Source organism: Echinops telfairi, unplaced genomic scaffold (assembly GCF_000313985.2).
Source record: "Echinops telfairi isolate 266 unplaced genomic scaffold, ASM31398v2 ScPeMD7_443;HRSCAF=831, whole genome shotgun sequence".
Lineage (NCBI taxonomy): Eukaryota > Metazoa > Chordata > Mammalia > Afrosoricida > Tenrecidae > Echinops > Echinops telfairi.
This window is the reverse complement of record NW_022104341.1, coordinates 58,280,421-58,298,188: the sequence shown is the minus strand read 5'-3', so window position 1 is coordinate 58,298,188 and position 17,768 is coordinate 58,280,421. Positions and strand designations below refer to the sequence as shown.

General features: G+C 40.8%; 1 protein-coding gene across 14 annotated transcripts in view; it reads left to right on the top strand.

The window, feature by feature from the left end:
- SGIP1 (SH3GL interacting endocytic adaptor 1) overlaps positions 1 to 17,768 on the top strand; it is a 265,833-nt gene that overhangs the window by 133,926 nt on the left and 114,139 nt on the right. For all 14 annotated transcript variants that reach the window (XM_045291785.1, XM_045291799.1, XM_045291796.1 and 11 more), the window contains 2 exons: positions 2,082 to 2,136; positions 2,969 to 3,144. In XM_045291785.1, coding sequence (XP_045147720.1) covers positions 2,082 to 2,136; positions 2,969 to 3,144 — 231 coding nt within the window. The remainder of the gene's footprint in view (positions 1 to 2,081; positions 2,137 to 2,968; positions 3,145 to 17,768) is intronic.

Sequence of the window (17,768 nt, the reverse complement as noted above, 5' to 3'; positions counted from 1 at the left end):
TGTTATTAGAGTTCAGTGAGGTAAAGTGTAAGTCATAATACTTAACATCCAATAGCAGCTCAAATTTGATCATACTAATCCTAATCCTCGAGGGCTTTGGTGGCATTAGTGAGTTACACGGTGGTCAGCAGTGTGAAACCACCAGCCGCTCCAGAGGATGAGGCTTTCTACTCCCTAAAGAGTTACCACCTCAGAGCCCACGAGGGAAGTTCTACTCCTTCCCATGGGTTGCTATGAGTCAGAATCAACTCCTCAACAGTGATTTTTGAGTTTAATCTTAATACTGCAAACTTCCTTCTGTCATTCCTATTGTTAAAATTAGCATACCCAGGGGTTCCAGCCCTTTCCCAGGATTTGAGGGTGGAAGCCATCGAGTCTTCCTGAACCGACCTCTTTTTTACCCCCTCCTATGACTGATCTGTTACCAAGAACTAGCAATCCTACAAATGCCCTTGATTCCTTCCATCCCCTAAATTATTTGATCTATAGCCTTGGTATATCTTAACCTGAAGTGATGCAAGAACTTTGAATGAATTTTCCTGTCTCCAGTTTCTTCGACCTACGATCTATTCTGAAGCATATTTCCAGAACACCATTAAAACTCATGTCCTAATTGAGAAGTTGCAGTAGCTACATCCAATCCCTCATATGAGGGTTTTTACACCTGCCACAGGTCTTTCCAGTATTATTTCCCATGTCACCCTAAATACAGCTTCTTTTCCGCTCATGTCACATCTCTCTCTTTCTCTCTCTCATGCACACACGCATGCACACATGCACATCATGACTCCTACAATGTCCATTCCAGGCTTGGGGGTCTCAGCCAGGCTCCTCCTGACCAGGTAGAAAGGACTCCACCTTACCCTCTACTATCTCTTCTGAAAGTCCAGGCACACTTTCCTGATTCTTCCAAACCTAATTAATTTTGTCTTCCTTTAAATCTATTTAATGTTTTACATTGTATTTTCCCCATTTTTGTCAAATGTGAGGGTAATTCAAAAAGTATTGCTTCTAGGGTTCCAGTTCATGCATGTACAGGTTTATTCCAAACAAAACATGTTTCAGTGTGCCTGCGTGAGCAGTGGATGGCTACAGACGTCCTACAGAAAATGATACATTCGCTTTCGTTTCAGCAGAGCACCTTCAAAGCACAGGGTTCAACTACAACAATGACTTTCTTGGGCATCCGCTGGGTCAGTTAAGCTCAAGGGTGATTGGTCAGCTCAGAAGGCTCTGGCAATTGATTTGGAGGATCTTCACCCCCACCCCCACCCCAGAGTTAATCTTGACAGAAGTCCTTCAGGAACACAGGGTTCTTCTGGGAAGTTGTTAAGAAGAGATGTAAGGAGATTGAAAGTTGCATTCGTGAGAAAAAGGGCAGGAAGTCTGCTCTCAGGAATTCTTTTCCATCACAGCGATGCACCTGCTCTTCCTTCACGGGAAGCAGTGACCGTGCGGTGCTGCACAGCTACCCGATCTCCCTCCAAAGACCGCTCCTTCAGTCTTCTCTTGGCCCCCAGACTCAAAGAGCATTATACAAGAGCATGATCTGAGTGCCTCCAGTACGCTAGAGCTGTCTCTTGATATGGTAACAACTGGAGACCACAGCCCTCTCTGGGTCAGGTTAGAGAAATGTAGAGTACCCTCAGAAGTTTATAGATATAGGCCATGTTGAGAAACAGGTGCTTCATATTTTAATACTTTTGTTTAATAAAGCTTTCTCTGATTTTATAATATGGTTTTTTATATGCCCTAATATTTTTCAATTTCTCGAAGGACAGATATTTGCATTTTGTCTCCCTCGTGTCTCCTAGTATAATCCTTGGCTTAGAGACAATCCATGATAAATTCTCCTTGATTGCTTTGTCTCATGGGCAGTTGATTCCTAGCTAATTTGCCCAATACAAAGAGGCTCCAAGCCTCCTTTAGTAACTACCTACACATGTACTTCTCAGCATTTACTTCCAAAAGCTACAATCTCTGTCTCCACTAATAAGAAGGGTGCCTATGTCTTCAGATAGCCATCTCCGGAAGCAGAGTTGGTCATCATCAGGATGCTAATGTGCACTTGTGTTTTCTAGAACTCCCCTGAGCTGGATGAAGAAGGCTACAGCATCAGACCCGAGGAGCCTGGCTATATCCTTCCTTTCTTTCTTCCTTAACCTCTGACTTGTCGTCTTGCTAAGCAAACAGTAAGATCAATTCAGGTTTTACAAAACTGTGGGAATAACCCACGACTCCCAAACTCTGCTGTTCCTAATATCAGAGCTGAATAAGCAGCATAGAGCACAAGCTGGTCATCAACAAGCAGGCATTTTGCCTTGGTCTATTCATAGAAGTGAGGGCGAGGCAAAGAAGAAATACATGCTGAGAAACAGCTGGGCCAATTGTGGGGAATGGGTTGTCTGCTAAGAGCGGACGTGACTATATCACAAATGGGTAATAGCTCCCTACGTGTCCTGTCCCCACAATTCCTCTCTGGGCAGAGCATGTAACTACTCTGAAACATTGAAAACTCATCACATACCATCCATTAAATCACCTTCCTCTGTTGCTAGATCAGTAAGCTCACCTGAGCCTGTTTCCGGGCATACTAATTACACTGAAAAACACCCACTCCCACGGAGCGGATTCCAGCTCACCACAACCTGGGAGGACAGAATAGACCTGGTCCTCCGGGTCTCTGAAACTGCAGTGCTTAGCTCATTGGGCCACTGGGCCTTCCCAGATGCTAAGGCCAAACAAACGGTCAACTGCAACAAAGACGTGGGACATTATAACCATTGCACCTTGAATTTCACAACCCTTAAATCAATCATGGGCTGAGGAAGGCTGAGGAAACCTTGACCCTTTCCTCCGTTGCTTTTCATTTTTGTCAGCTGTGGCATTCTGCCATCTCAGGAGCCTTTTTCCGACTGTGTGTAGTCATTCTGATCTCACAACGTTCTGATCTTTAACTGTGTCCTACCTACCAAAGGAAAGCACTTTTATTCTTCAAGCGAATCAGAAGAGGAGGAAGAATCCCACAAGAAATTTAATATCAAGATTAAACCATTGCAATCAAAAGACATTCTTAAGAATGCTGCAACTGTCGATGAGCTGAAGGCGTCGATAGGCAACATTGCCCTCTCCCCATCGCCAGTGGTGAGTTGCTCCTCACGGTAAGCTCTCAGGAGCTTGGGCAGAGGGCTGGCTCCTGCCCAGGCTCACTCAGCAGGTCAGAACTCCGAACACGCAGGCTGGATGTGGTCCCCATCTTATGAACACCAGAAGCCTGAAGCAGCGCATTCTAGATTTAGAAAATTCTCCTCGTGCTACAGTTCTTGTATTAGTTAAAATAGTAAAAACACTTGGGACTGTATTTCCTTTTGACTTCGTTTTCTGCAAGTATTTTTAAAAGAAGGAAAAAATAGCAAAACAATTTCTGATGTTTGTCTTTAGCAGAATTAGCAACGAAAAACAAAAGGAAGTTCAGACGTTTACAAGCAGCAACTTTTTAAAATCCTACTTCTTTTTTTATGATATGTCGTATCAAAGTGCGGGCGGAAAACCAGGAAATCACTTCCTTTAAAAAAGAAAAGCTTTTTGTTGTTATGATCTGATAAAAACCATAAATCTTCTCTAGAGCTATCATCTAAACAAATTTAAACTCATTATCAGCATTATATTTTATTATCACATTGTCTTAAATGTATTCATCCTTCATCTATCTCAGTGGCAGGTACTCTTCATCATATTATTCAAACCAAACTAGTATTGTTTTCAATTTTTTCCCTCAAGTCCCACCTACTAAATTCATTTAATTGCTAAATTCTGAGCTCCAACACTCAAAATATTTTCCCTGTGGCATTTGCTAAAAGTCACCACTGTTTTCTAAAACTAGCCAAAAGAGTAATTGAATGCTCTTAAAGTAGCAACTATTTCTGGTACATTGTTAGAATATCCTTTAAAGGTGTTTGTAGCATCCTTCTGAACATGGCCACAAGACAAAATTATTAATCCATGCTAAGCAGCTTCAGATGTGTAATTGGAAAGGTCAGCTAACCTATCTGAAAGGTTGTACTTACACTGGCCAACACACATTTTGGTGCCTCAAATGTTAAACTTGTTTCTGGGCATATTTAACCTGCTGATTCCAAAACTGACACCAGTTTTACCCTATCAGTTCTAGTTTCTGAGATACAGAGCCGATGATGTGTATCACTTTTCACTCTGCTCACCCATTAAAAAATCAGCATCTTTTAATGTAAGGTTAGCTAGGCTGAGATAGAGGAAGTGCACACTGGCCTTAAAGTAGTTTGTGCAGTACTAAATATTTAGGTAAGTTATACTTTTCATGGTGTCCTTTGATCCAAAGATATATTTGAACAGTGCAAATTGCATGAAATTCTTAGAATTTTCCCAAGTACCACTTCACCTTTATTAGGAACTGAATAACAGGAAGTTCCAATTTGTTATCTTAAAAGGGGACCAGAAATAAGAGTTACTGTACAATAAACAAGGAGCCTTGCTGGCATAGTGAGTTATATTTTTGACTGTGAACCACACGGTCAGCTATTCTAGCCCTTTAGCCACTCTGTAAGAGAAATATGAAATTTTCCATTCCCATCAATATTTATCCTCAAACCCATAGAAGTTACTCTCTGTCCTATTGGGTTGCTATGAATTGTAATTGACTGAGAGGTAGTGTGTTTGAGATTCAAATAAATAGAGATTCAAATATTCTGAAACCCAAACCAGGTCTGTCAGAGTTCAAACTCCTTTATTAAAATTAAACTGTTTCAGTCTTGTTATAAGGTGGCACAACTTCTCCACCTGTGCACAGAAACTCTTAAAAGTTATCATTTTCCTATAAAGAAGATGGACTTAACCTCACCACAGAAACATTTAACATGAGTTATTTATTCTATATATTAAAATGCGTTCTGAAATGTTTACTGCATCATTTGAAGAAGAAAAATGTTGATCTTCAAAATACTTATTAAAGTTGCAAGAAATGCTTACATTTGTGACACTCTAAATTGCCCTCACACCTTCCATATACGTGCCTTTTCAGTTTTCTCTATTTTCCAATCTTCTCAGGCAGTATGTGGGCTTTGCAGTCTCCCACCTACAGTCTCTGTATATACGCGCTTGCACCGCTTCTCATACCACAAAGAAAACCCACTGCCATCTAATTGGTTCTGACTCATGCTGACCCGTAAGACAGAGAAGAACTGTCCCTTTGGGTTTCAGACGTTGAACTCGTGTTAAAGGCTGCAGCGAGACTGGTGTATTCCAATCACTGATCCCATGATCGGCAGCTCAATGCACAACCAACTAGCCACCATGGGTCCAGTACAGCTGCCCTTACAAATCCCTTAATACCTAGTTCTTTTTCAAGTATTCCTTACCTTTCTTTGTCTGATCCTGTAAGTTGTAGGCTTGAATTCTTCTCCTGTTTAAAACTATGAAGATAAATTAACCAGTTAGTATAACTTAATAGTGGAACACCATGTCTAAGAAACTAGAGCTGATGCGGTCAATCCAATGTAACTTTCTGAATCAGCGCCCCAGTTGCTCCAGGAGGAGGCCTGAATACCAAGACACCAAGAAAACAAAGCTGTTGTTGTTGGGTTGTATTATTCATCCTTTGAGAATAAGCTTGTGCCTGCCTGCCTGCCTCTTGGTGCTTAGTGCTTGTAATGACCCTTACCACTGTTGTTGGCAGCCATTAAAATGATTGCTAAGATTAACAGCTCTAGAAAATGGTATCTTTCAGGGTAATTTTAATCATCTCCACACTGAAGACTCTTCCTTAGAGTGGACCTGGAAGTATATTAGTTTTCCTTTTGCGATGGAAGGTATAAACTAACTGGAAGCTCACTTATTGATCTGCGATGCCAATGATTTCTCCGACGGGGCATTTCGGTTTTATTTCTTTACTTTTCTTAACATTTTACTGTGTCTGTTAGTGAAGGTTTTCTTAGCACTTTAGGTTCCCAGTCAGCAAATTTCAAGTAAGTTGTTCAGCAATAGTGATTACATTTTGCCCCAGGGAATGAACATTCTTGATATATCTGTTCTGATCAGGATATTTAAAATATATACACTTCCATTTTGAAGTTGTCATTTTTTTCTTACCAGATACCTTTTGAAGTAGTGAAAAATTTACATATCTGAAAGCGGTTTTATCACGTCCTCTGTCGAATGTAATTAGCTTAGTGGACCTTCATAAAGTACCTGGGCTATGTGAAAGAAAAGGGAAGTTAACTGAATTAAATTTAAAAATTCATATGTAAGCAAACAAGAAAAATTCAAATTATTTGAAATGGACAAAGAGCGATGCTAGCAAAAGGAATGCAGAGATCCAAATGAGATCAGCTCATCATTTACCCAGATGTCTTTCTGGGAGAACGTCGGCGGGAGGGGAGCCTACTTTGAGCTTTCCCAACCATCGGTAAAGGAACACATGAGCATGAGGTGGTGACGACTCTGATGAAAAGACACAGTATGAGAACGAAACAGAGAACAGAGAGAGGAAGAGGCGTGTGCTATCGTTAATACTTTAAGGAAAGGTGAACACCCCCTGGATGTACAAGTGGGCAGAGAGTTATCACTGAAGATCCTCACCTCGTCTAGTATAGTCTGTGTGTACATGCACTCTATACATTATACATATATAGTCATGTCCAGAATAAGGAGAAATAAATTTTTGAAATCCGGTGGATACCATGATGAAAATGGCAAATTATTTGTATAATTTGAACGGTGTCCAGTCTAATGGCCAGACATTTATACATTTTACACATTTATACAGATGCTAAAAGAGAAATAGAGCCTACATCAATTAATGAAATACCAGAATATTTCCTTGAGGTTAGGGTTCTTGCACTACAAAAGTATCAAAGGATACATTAACATATTATAGAGGGAATTCCAAATGATTGGCTACTCAAAACAACAGTTTACATTAGATTTATGATTCCTACTTAATTTGAAGTTGTTGAGATAATGTACTTCATTTATTCTTTCATTCATATACATGAATATATATTTATGAATTATAGCCCATTGGATCTATTGTATTAATGTTTAAAATTTTTATTTGAATAGTTTTCCCATACATATAATGTGGTCAAATTATTCAATAAATGAGTACAATAAATCAAAATGAATAAATGCATGTATATGTATATCTGTGTTTAAGAGGGGCTTCAAATATTTATGGGGAAATTTGAATTAAAATATAATGGAATTTTTGCAGGAACTTTTTGAACCCCTCATATATGTGTGTGTGTGTGTGTGTGTGTATCTATATATACATACACAATATATAGATATATAATATAAACCTATCTAAAAATTAATCTTCCCTGAAACAATGCTTCAGCAACATAAAAAAATTAAGGTTTAGACTTCTGGTGAGAAGTCCACCATATAGTTACAAAATTAAATTTTAGTTCAGGTGTCACCTTGACCCTTCACTTTTTATATAAAAATATAATATCTTTATGCTGTCCTGAACAAGACAGAGCACCAAAACAGAAAAGAGGGTGGTACCAGTGTTGACTCAGGTAAGGGAATTTCATTCCTATTGGGATCACCTGGTTGTCCCTGCAATAAATGGTAATGGAGGTGGGCATATCTGACCTCATCTGACTTCCCGATTTGCCAGGAGGCAGAGGTCAGGCAAGGCTGTATGGCCCATCCTTTGTTACCTATTTTGACACCAACAGGTCTTCCCACGATACTCTATATCTTTGCTGGATTTGATTATTCATTGCAGTGGCCACACAGAACTTATAGACAGGACTTGACAATTAGTTACACAAGTCAGGATCAGCAAACAGTATTGGGCTCTTAAGCTAGCACCCAGATCTCTGTCCCCTTCTCAGCTTCTCAGCCACATGGTCCCCTTGACCTTGGCTTCCTGAGGCCAGGAATCCAGCCCACTTGTCCTTCTATCTCAGTTTCATAGTCTCAGGCCAGATGCTGTTCTTCTGAGCCTCCAGACAGAAATCTTAAGCATGCTCTTCATTGGTCCTTGGATCTCTGGGTGTGCCCCCCTGGTTTTTACACACCAAAGTGGCTTTGATGGAGATGTGGGGGGTCCTTTCACTGACCACACCCTTAAGGAAAATGCAGGATAGGATCTTAAGCCATGCTCTCTAGTTAAGTAGTCTTAAAGACACCCCCAAGAAAACAGTGTGACTTACTTCACACCTCTGCTAACATCAGGAATTCACTCCACCTTAATCCTGTAGCACAGAACTCCCTCCCAATATGTGATCGTAGTCACAGGCATGGAGTCCAGAATTATAGTAGTTTATATGAGGAATTATAGCTAGAAGGGCCATATTAATTGACTATTGTCCCCTTATAAGATACCAGGCTTACAAAGAATGAATATCACCTAGGTTTTAGTTGCTGATTTAGCAGCAGTACAATTTAGAAATTGGTTGATTTGCTGCAACAAAGACAAAAGCAATAATAGCTTAAACAGAATAAGTGATTTAGTTTTCTTCCACATGAAAGTCAAAATCGGAAGGCAGTCCAGGAGGATAAGAGCATATTCTTATAGCAGTGGTTCTCAAAGTTCCTCATGCTGCCACCCTTCAATACAGTTCCTCATGTTGTAATGACACCCCCCCCCCGAACCATAACATTATTTTCATTGCTACTTCATAACTGTAGTTTTGATACTGTTATGAATCGGGTGACCCTAAGGTGTCACAACCCATAGGTTGAGAACCGCTGATTTAGAGCCTCTCCCCTGTCCCCCAGAACCGTCAGTCCCATGGTTTTTTCCTTTGGATTGTTCATCCTGCCTATCTTATATAGATAGACATGAAAACAAAGAAAGGAAAAAACCTAAACTAACCAAAAATAGCCTATGAATAGTTTTGGGTCTGTCTCCTGACCTTTGTGAATGTTTTCCAATCAGCTCTGATGTAGTGCCAAGCCCTGCCCCCAGAGTCCGAAGTCTATTTTCAGATTTTAATTCTAAACAAAATCTGGCCGACTTATTCCATAATTGTTTTTAAGTCAGTTTCTCTCCCTACTGGAAAGTTTCCAATGATATTTTTTTACATGCAAATAGGAACTTTGTGCTTAACCTCAAACATACCCCAGGTACGGGAGGCTGAGAGACCTGGACTCAACCTCTTGCTAGCTGTTCCTACGTGACTTAATTAAACCTGCTTAGTTGGGTCTCTATTTCTTCAAATCTGAAATGAGACTAATAATCAGCCATTGTGGGTGGCGATTAAAGTGTCTCTCTCTGCTCGTACAGTTGATAGACCATTCCTCCCGAAGGAGAAAAAATAGAAACAGAGATGGAAGATGAATAGTTCTCTGTTTACTCCACTTATCCTACCCTCCAAAGCGTGCAGGGTAGAAGCCAGCCCACCTTACACCATTCACAGACTGGCTCATCTCTTAAAGAGTAACTCACTTTTGAAAGGGACTCAACAAGATAGTGAGTGCAAGACTGGACAATACTTACCGAAATACAAGCACAATCCGAGTGTAGACACACGATGAAATCTAATTCCCTTCTCAGGTAATTTGAGGGAAAAGGCAATACACACATGCCCCAATGATGTCATGGTTACTTAGACAACAGGGGTCTACTTCCTTTTAACCAAGTGGCCTTGGGGCAAGTTGTAAAACCTGTACAGTAATTTCTTCATTACTAAATGGGATTAGTTCCCATACCTACTCCTTTGGGCTATTATGAGGGTTGAACGAATTATTACATATAAAATCCTCATGGTAGATCCCACATGCAGAGATTTATATCATCATTGTTAACACTGTGGAATCTGAGGCACATTTTGAAGAATATCATTAATTGTGGTAAATCTGGAGATCCAAATGGCCAGATGTCATTTGCATCCAACACCACAACTAGCTACCTTAAGCAAATAAGCTGGGGGGGAAACGTCATTGAAAGGAATTTTCTTATGAAGCCTATACACTAGTTTGAAGGCAATTCCAGAAACATCCCTAAGTCATTTTGAGTAATGGCAGCATCCTCTTAATAAGTATGTACAGTGCTTCTTCGGGAGCTAAGAGTGAAGGGTGACATTGATTTGCCTACATGCATAGTAGCCTATTAGTGTATAGTATTGTGAGCTCTTCATCTTGTTTTGTGGAATATTGGCTTGACTTCCTGCCCCTTCAAATCATGTCATCGAATATGTTTTGAGCACCTTCCGTGTAATGGTCACGGTACTTGCATCATAAATATTGAACAGACTTGGTCTGCCTAGCCATTTTGCTCACACTTCTGGCTTCAAATTTCTCAGAAAATAACATGTACTCAATGTTGCAAGCAGCACCTGGAACTTGAATTTCCCCTTGGGAAATTCCCCATGGGGTCCAAACCTCACATGATGTTCATTTCAAATTCCCAGGTGGAGGGTGTGGTCTTTTCCCGGGACTTCTCCTCTGACCTCCATTTCAGGGTCCTGGATCCTCATCCTTCGAGGGTTTCGGATATGAACACCCTTCCATGTATTCCAGAGCCTAGAAGGAGCATTGTCTCTGATGCATCTGTAGACAAGTGCTTTGTTCCTTAACTATTTCCAAACCCATGGCTCCTATAACTTTAATGGAAGTGAGGAGACAAATGCATTGGCTTATTTCTTTTTTTTTAATCATTTTATTGGGGGCGCATACAAGTCTTATCACAATCCATACATACATCCATTGTGTCAGACAATTGGTACATTGGTTGCCCTCATCATTCTCAAAACATTTGCTTTCTACTTGAGCCCTTGGTATCAGCTCCTTATTTCCCCCCTCCTTCCCCGCCCACCTCTCTCATAAACCCTTGATGAACTTCTACCTTCCCCTACTTTTCTGTTGACCGTTCCCCAGGGAGGTGTTAAATGTAGATCCTGTAATCAGTTCCCCCTTTCCACCCCACCTTCCCTCCACCCTCTCGGTATCGCCTCGCTCACCACTGGTCCTGAAGGAATCATCTGTCCTGGATTCCCTGTGTTTCCAGTTCCTATCTGTACCAGTGTACATCCTCTGGTCTAGCTGGTTTTGTAAGGTAGAATTGGGATCATGATAGTGGGGGGAGCGGGGAGGAAACATGTAAGAACTAGAGGAAAGTTGTATGTTTCATTGTCGCTACCCTGCACCCTGACTGACTCATCTCCTCCCTGCTACCCTTCTGTAAGAGGATGTCCAGTTGTCTATAGATGGGCTTTGGGCCCCCACTCCACACTGCCCTCATTCTCAATGATATGATTTTTTGTTCTTTGATGGCATTGGCTTATTTCTTGGGGTAATATCATCATTTCTTTTTCCATTGTGCTGCTATTGTTCATTTATGTTTTTGTTTTTATTTTTTCTAAGCCAAGAACCATTGACAGCCTACCTTGAGACATTGACCTTAACTACAGGCATACCACCCTATGCTTCTAAGAATTTGTGCTCTTTAATAGTCAGAACTAACCTTGCATTCTGGCGTGGCCATGCATTAGTCATGTAACCCTGGACAGGTAGCTTTACTCTGGATGCTTCGATTAATGAGATGGAAAATGAGGTCAATAATACTTCCCACCTGAGAGAGTCCTTTTGACAATTAAAGAAAGTGATGTGGGTTAGTGGGATTTTTAAAAATTATTTTTATTTAAATAATTTTATTTGGGGCTCATACAACTCTTATCATAATCCATACATCAATTGAATCAGGCATGTTTGTACATATGTTGCCCTCATGCTTTGCTAGACATTTACTTTCTATTGAGCCCTTGGTATCAGCTCTTTTTTCCCCACCCTCATAACCCCCTGCTAGATTGTACATTCTTATTATTTTCAGCGGTGATGTGTTTTAATAGTCCTTTGTAAGTAAGTTGCTGTACCCCCGTCCCAATGCAAGCAGATGGTGATGGCTAGTGTTAATTTCCACGATGATAGAGTGTCTCCTGATGGCTACTCCTTAATTGCCTGGTAAGGTCACAGACCACTTTGAGGACTTGTTGCTGTTGATGAGAGTGTTGGTGCAGGTGGTGATGATGGGGATGACAGTGGTAAGAATGGCAGTGGTGATGGCAGTGAAGTGCCAGTGGCAAAAAGTCTTGGACATTGTGTTTCAGGTGTGTTCCAAATGTTAGCTCATTTATCCTCACAACATTCCTATGAGATACCTCGACTATCTCCATTTTAGAGGTAGAAAACTGAGGCAGGTATAGGGTTAATTAACTCAAGCAGGGTGTTACGGTCCAGTTTCGAATATAATGTGACTAAATTTGATATATTCAGAACTCACTGTTTTGAGAACTCACAAACCTTTTGAAAGCTATTTGGGGATTGCTTAAAGGGTAGGTGATCCCAGATCGGAAGCCTGCCTCCCAGGCTTGTTTTTCAGTCTATCAGTCCACCGCCAGCCCCTTCCCACAGCCCTTCACACAACAGTGGCATGCTGCCGGGTCAGGGTCAGTCGCTGCTACTTCAAGCGTGATTTCTAGTCTAGAAATAGTCTCATTTTATGTTAGCATTTCATATCCTTAGCTGCCTTTGTTGGAATTGTTCGTGAATGACACCTCGTTTAAGTGACTCATGCATCTGTTTTTCTAATCAATCAATCAGCAAAAATGTATTATGTCTATGGTACATTATGATAATGCCATGCATTCTCTAGTTGCCCAGTCACAATCAAAGATGCCATTAGCTGCGATCCTATTAGCCAAGCAGGAAGGTGGTGATCACCTCATGTTAGCAGAAGAACCAGAAGAAACCAAGTGAAACTGATCAAAAGGCTACTGACACTCATTCCAGCGTTTGGCCTCCTTTCTGCTTAGTCAGAAAGAGGAAATCATTTCTCATCTACAGTGAAGATCTAAGATTCAGTCATCCTGAAGATCCTTCTCAGCTTGATACTCTATCTGCTGACCGACTATTCTCTCAGCGACGTTCTCAGTTTTGAGGACAGATTGGAGGTGGAGGAAGGGGGCGGCAGTGGGGGTGAGGGGCACATTTCTTTGAAGCACATTGGTTCAGTAGGAAAATTATAGGTTTCTTAGCTGTTACCTTATTCTTTGTGAGCCCTTTGAGTGGATCTCTTAACTCTGAATCTCAGATCACAAATTGTAAAATTAGCAATCTTCAGATTGTTATAAAGATGACACGAGATAATGTTGTAAAATGCCTAGCTTGCTGCCAATTACCCACGAGGGGCAAAATAAGTATTCTTTCGCTTTCCAGATCCGCTTTCCTTGTCCTTAAATTAGGAGTCTTGTGCAAGGAGTGAGGAAAATAAAAATAACAAGGAGATCTCCAGCAAATCCAGGAGAAAGAAAGCTGGAAGAAATGATCTCAGCAGAGAAGTCAACCTCTCCTGACATGCCTGCAAATGCCTCCTCTCCTTCCCTGTAAAATTCAGTGATTCGGGAAATAAAGAATTTGATATTGAGTTATGAAGGAACTACTAATCTAATCTTGATACTGGAGACTCACAACCCTTTATAAAGCAGCCATTTAGATTTGGTTTTGGTTTTGTTTGTTTTTTAAATAGTGGGGCTTTGAACTGGAGATGTTCTGGTGTTGTTTTGCTTATTCCAGGTGGCCCGCCCACCCTCCCACCACCAAATTAGCCTGCCAGAGAGCAAAATACATGAGTGCTGCTGCCTGGTTACAACACCCCCTTTCTGTCCTCATTTTGGCAGAAGGTTCAGCACCCTGTGAGTTCAGTAAAAACAAGGAGTCGCGCATGCATGGGGGAGGAGAGCTGCAGCCTCCTGCATTCTGGTATTCTCTTCCCCATGAAACGCTGCATGTTGCAAGGAGAGCTACTGCATACTGCCAGGAAGTGTGCAGCTCAGACTTCAGTGCAGGAACTGGATGAGAGGAGGCTCAGTTTGGGCTCGACTTTCCGGGAAAAACTTCATAGAGGAAACAAGATCTGAGTTGGACCTAGAGCAAGGTAGCTTTCACTTCTACACCCTAAGAACTCCCTCTAGTCAAAGATGCAGGCTGAGTGGGGACAAAAGCTGAACCTTGCTGTTGCTGTTGTTAGGGGCCGTCACCCATTGCAATCACCACTCTGTCATGTTAGGGGCCATTACCCATTGCTGTCGCCACTCTGTCAAGCCATCTCTTCAAGGGCCTTCTGCCCTTTGCTGTCCCTCTCCTTCACCAAGCACGCTGTCTTTCTCCAGGGACCCTTCTCTCCTGATAACATGTTCAAAGTTACCTGAAAGGAAAAGGGTATTTCTTTTAGCATCTATGATCTGGCATGACACATAGTAGACCCTCAGACAATATTTGTTGGATGGATAAATGGATAGATAGATGGTTGTGGTAGTTACATAATCTGGTGTCAACTTGAGACTATTGAGAATGAATAGGAGGGAGTTTAGCCTGTCAATCAGGTCGCAGCTTGATGACCTTATTTGGAGGCACTATGGAGATAGAGAACCATGCTGATGACAGTCAGAGCCCTGGAGCTAGAGGAGCCATGTGGAGACCTGCACAAGGCCTGAGATGCTTCCACTGCCACTGGTTTTCCACCCACTGGCTGGTGATCTTCCTGCATTCGGTATCATTGCATGTGCTGCATGAGTCTCAAGAGGAATTCATGGGCTAGTCTCAGATTTAAGGGCTAATATTGAACTCATGGACTTGATCTGAACTGAGTTGGGATGCTTTCTTCATGTATAATTGCACTTTGAATTAAAGTTCTCTCTTACACACATGAGTGTATGAATTTGTTTCTCTAGTCTACTCAGATTAACACAACAGTCCATCTTTACTATGGAGTTTAGCCATGATAAAATATAGTTTATGTTCTTCATATTGCTTTATGAAGGAAGCAAACATGGTTCTCAATTCATTGTGATCTTTCTCCTTCAACTTGAGCTTCTTCCTCCATTACTTTATGGATGAACAACAAGAGCAGTAATTCCTTGATGCTTGTCTTACAGTTTGTAAGGTCTTTTAAGAATATATTAACATGTTCTTTCTATCAGTACTGATTGTTTGTCTCTTCCAATCCTGCATGTCAGGTGTTTGCTTTCTCACCTAAGACCTCAGGGTTCATTCACTTACCCTGTTTCCCCAAAAATAAGACAGTGTCTTATATTAATTTTTGCTCCCAAAGATGTGCTAGGTCTTATTTTCAGGGATGTCTTATTTTTCCATGAAGAAGAATGTGGTACACATTATTGTTTATTGTTTTATTAAAAGAGACCTCACACTTGCTGTCTGCTCTGGCTGCGCTGCGACCAACAGTGAGCTGCGCGGTGGCACCTGCCGCTTTGGTCCAGAGTCCAGAGTTATGATAGCTTGGGGGAGGCTTATTTTCGGAGAGGTTTTATTTTCAGGAGGATGCCTTATATTTCAGCGAGAGGCAAAACTGCAAGTAGGTCTTATTTTCTGGGGATGTCTTACTTTTGGGGAAACAGGGTAGCTGTCTTTGGACCAAAGGAGTAAAGAGATTTTAATTATTTTTCTTATTTTTATACTATTATTAATACATTTATAGAAACTCTTGAAGATTTTTTATTACCAGAAAAAAATATATGGTAGTGAATATATTTTTAAATTATTTTAGAAAAATTGGAGTCTGAGTTACCCATATAATGATCATGTCAGAAGATAATTCTTCAGAGAGTTGGAGTAAATCTCATTGCTAAACAGAATCAAGTGAGATTTCTTTCTGTCTCATACATCTGTTGGCAGGGTAACTCACTTCCCATAAAAAACAACTTCACAGCAGAGCTATATGGTGCTGCATACCAGCCTGAACTCTTTATCCTGATACGGACACAGAGAAAGGGAAGGCAAGATGAACTGACCTCATTCTGTTTAGTCCAATTGAAATTCCCTGTCCGTTTCCTAAAAGCCTCCTCACCTCACCCCTTTTTAAAAATATGCTACATAAGGAATCAAAATGGACTATTCCAGTAAGGAAAAAGAGCGTCAATGTCATATCCAGACACTCTTTGGTATTATTTCAAATGTTTAATCTATGCCTGTTCGCAACAAACAGAAATCGCCAAAGGGCCTTACCTAAAAAACCCTGGCATACCAGCGGGGTTCAAAAAGATCGTGGGGAAATGGTTTACAAGTTCATGGAGTTTTCCATGGATACTTCGAAGCCCCTCATATAAAATTGGGGCTGCATTGAAAAGAAGTAAAAACTGTGTCTTGGATATGGTCTTCAAGGTGCTCATACTCAGCCTGCGCTAACCCCAGACCCGTACCTCCCACTCGGCATTCGCATTCCCAAGCCCCTGGCTTTGCTCTATTTTTTAATTCCACTGATCCCCTCGAAAACATTGTACACTTTGTTTCTCCCACTTTCTGTGTACTGTCTGTCCTCCCCTCTCCAAAAGTAAACCTCACGGAGCCTCTGTTCTTAGGGTTTCTCCAGCGAGCTCTCCCCGTGCCTACAGTAGTGTCTGCCGTGTGTAAGGTACTCATTGAATCTCTGTTAATGCTTTAATAAATGTAGAGGAAATCTTTTTGCTTCGTATGAGTTTCTAAATTGCTTTAATAAATGTAGAGGAAATCTTTTTGCTTCGTATGAGTTTCTAAATTCTAAATAAGGGAGAGTGGTTATATTTCTCATTAGATTCAGAATACAGTAATTCTATTTTTATAATTAAGCAATTGTAGACTCTCAAAAGGCTTATAGATTAAGATCTGGATTTCTGGTTATTTGATCGCCACTGTGCTAAACCTGATGCCAGAAATTTCTATGGCAGCTCAGTTCCCTGCTAAGAGCAATGAAGGGATCTCCATGAAGGGATCACTGAAACTAGAAGTGTCTCTTTTCTCTACTTAGCTCTGTTTGTTTGATTCTGGGCCTCACACAGAATTCCATATCAAATATTGCTGATTTCAGGCCTTCCTGTAGAAAATGCAGCTTCAGCCCAAGACCTGGCTTGAAATCACAAAGTGCTTAGGGGTAATAACAGCCAGACAGCAATTCACCATCTTTAGTGGGAAGGAGCATTCGTGAGATTCTTGGGAAAATGTTATTGTTAAAGTTGAACTGCCTTTCAAATAAGGCTTGTATGTTAGAAAACTCTGTTTTCACAGGCCATGGGACAGAAAAAAATACTCTTCCTTGGGAACCATTTACTGTTATATTTTAGGTATATGTTTTGCCCCATCCAAATATTCACCGATTTCCAAGTGCGTCTAGAGGGATGCATCTATCTTCAAGTTACCTCACTTCTCCTTTCCATAATTAAAAATCAACTTAAATGCCATCAAGTATGTATAAAGCAAGAAAAACTTTTGTTTTTTCCTTGAAGATAAATATCTTATTTGTACTGTTCACCTGTGTCTTGAACATTCTAAAATATCTAAGCCAATAGGCCATAGTTGGTAGGATGCTAACAATTAAAGCAAAACAGCATATTGGATAAAGATGGCTTCATATATCCCATAGCCTATATGAGAAGAGAGAGGAAGGGTGGGAAGAGTAGCCCTTGTTATGTTCTAGCTCATCTGTTTTTCTTCTGGTTTTAATGAAATAAAATGCACTTAATTATAAGTAAGACTTAAAAATGTACTTCATAATCAGAATTTAATTCCAAGGACTAACTATATTTAGACACATAATCTCACTCTCGGAGAACTGCTATATGATAGACAGATGTGATCTACTTAACTCTCGCCAATGAAAAGATTCAAGACTATTTCCAAAGCCTCTGATGTGTGAGTTTATGACGCCACTGACTTTAGATCCCAGTATGGATCAAAAGGTGGGTGCACTCTCTTTCGGGACTTGGACGCCCCTGACCAGGCTTTCTGAATTA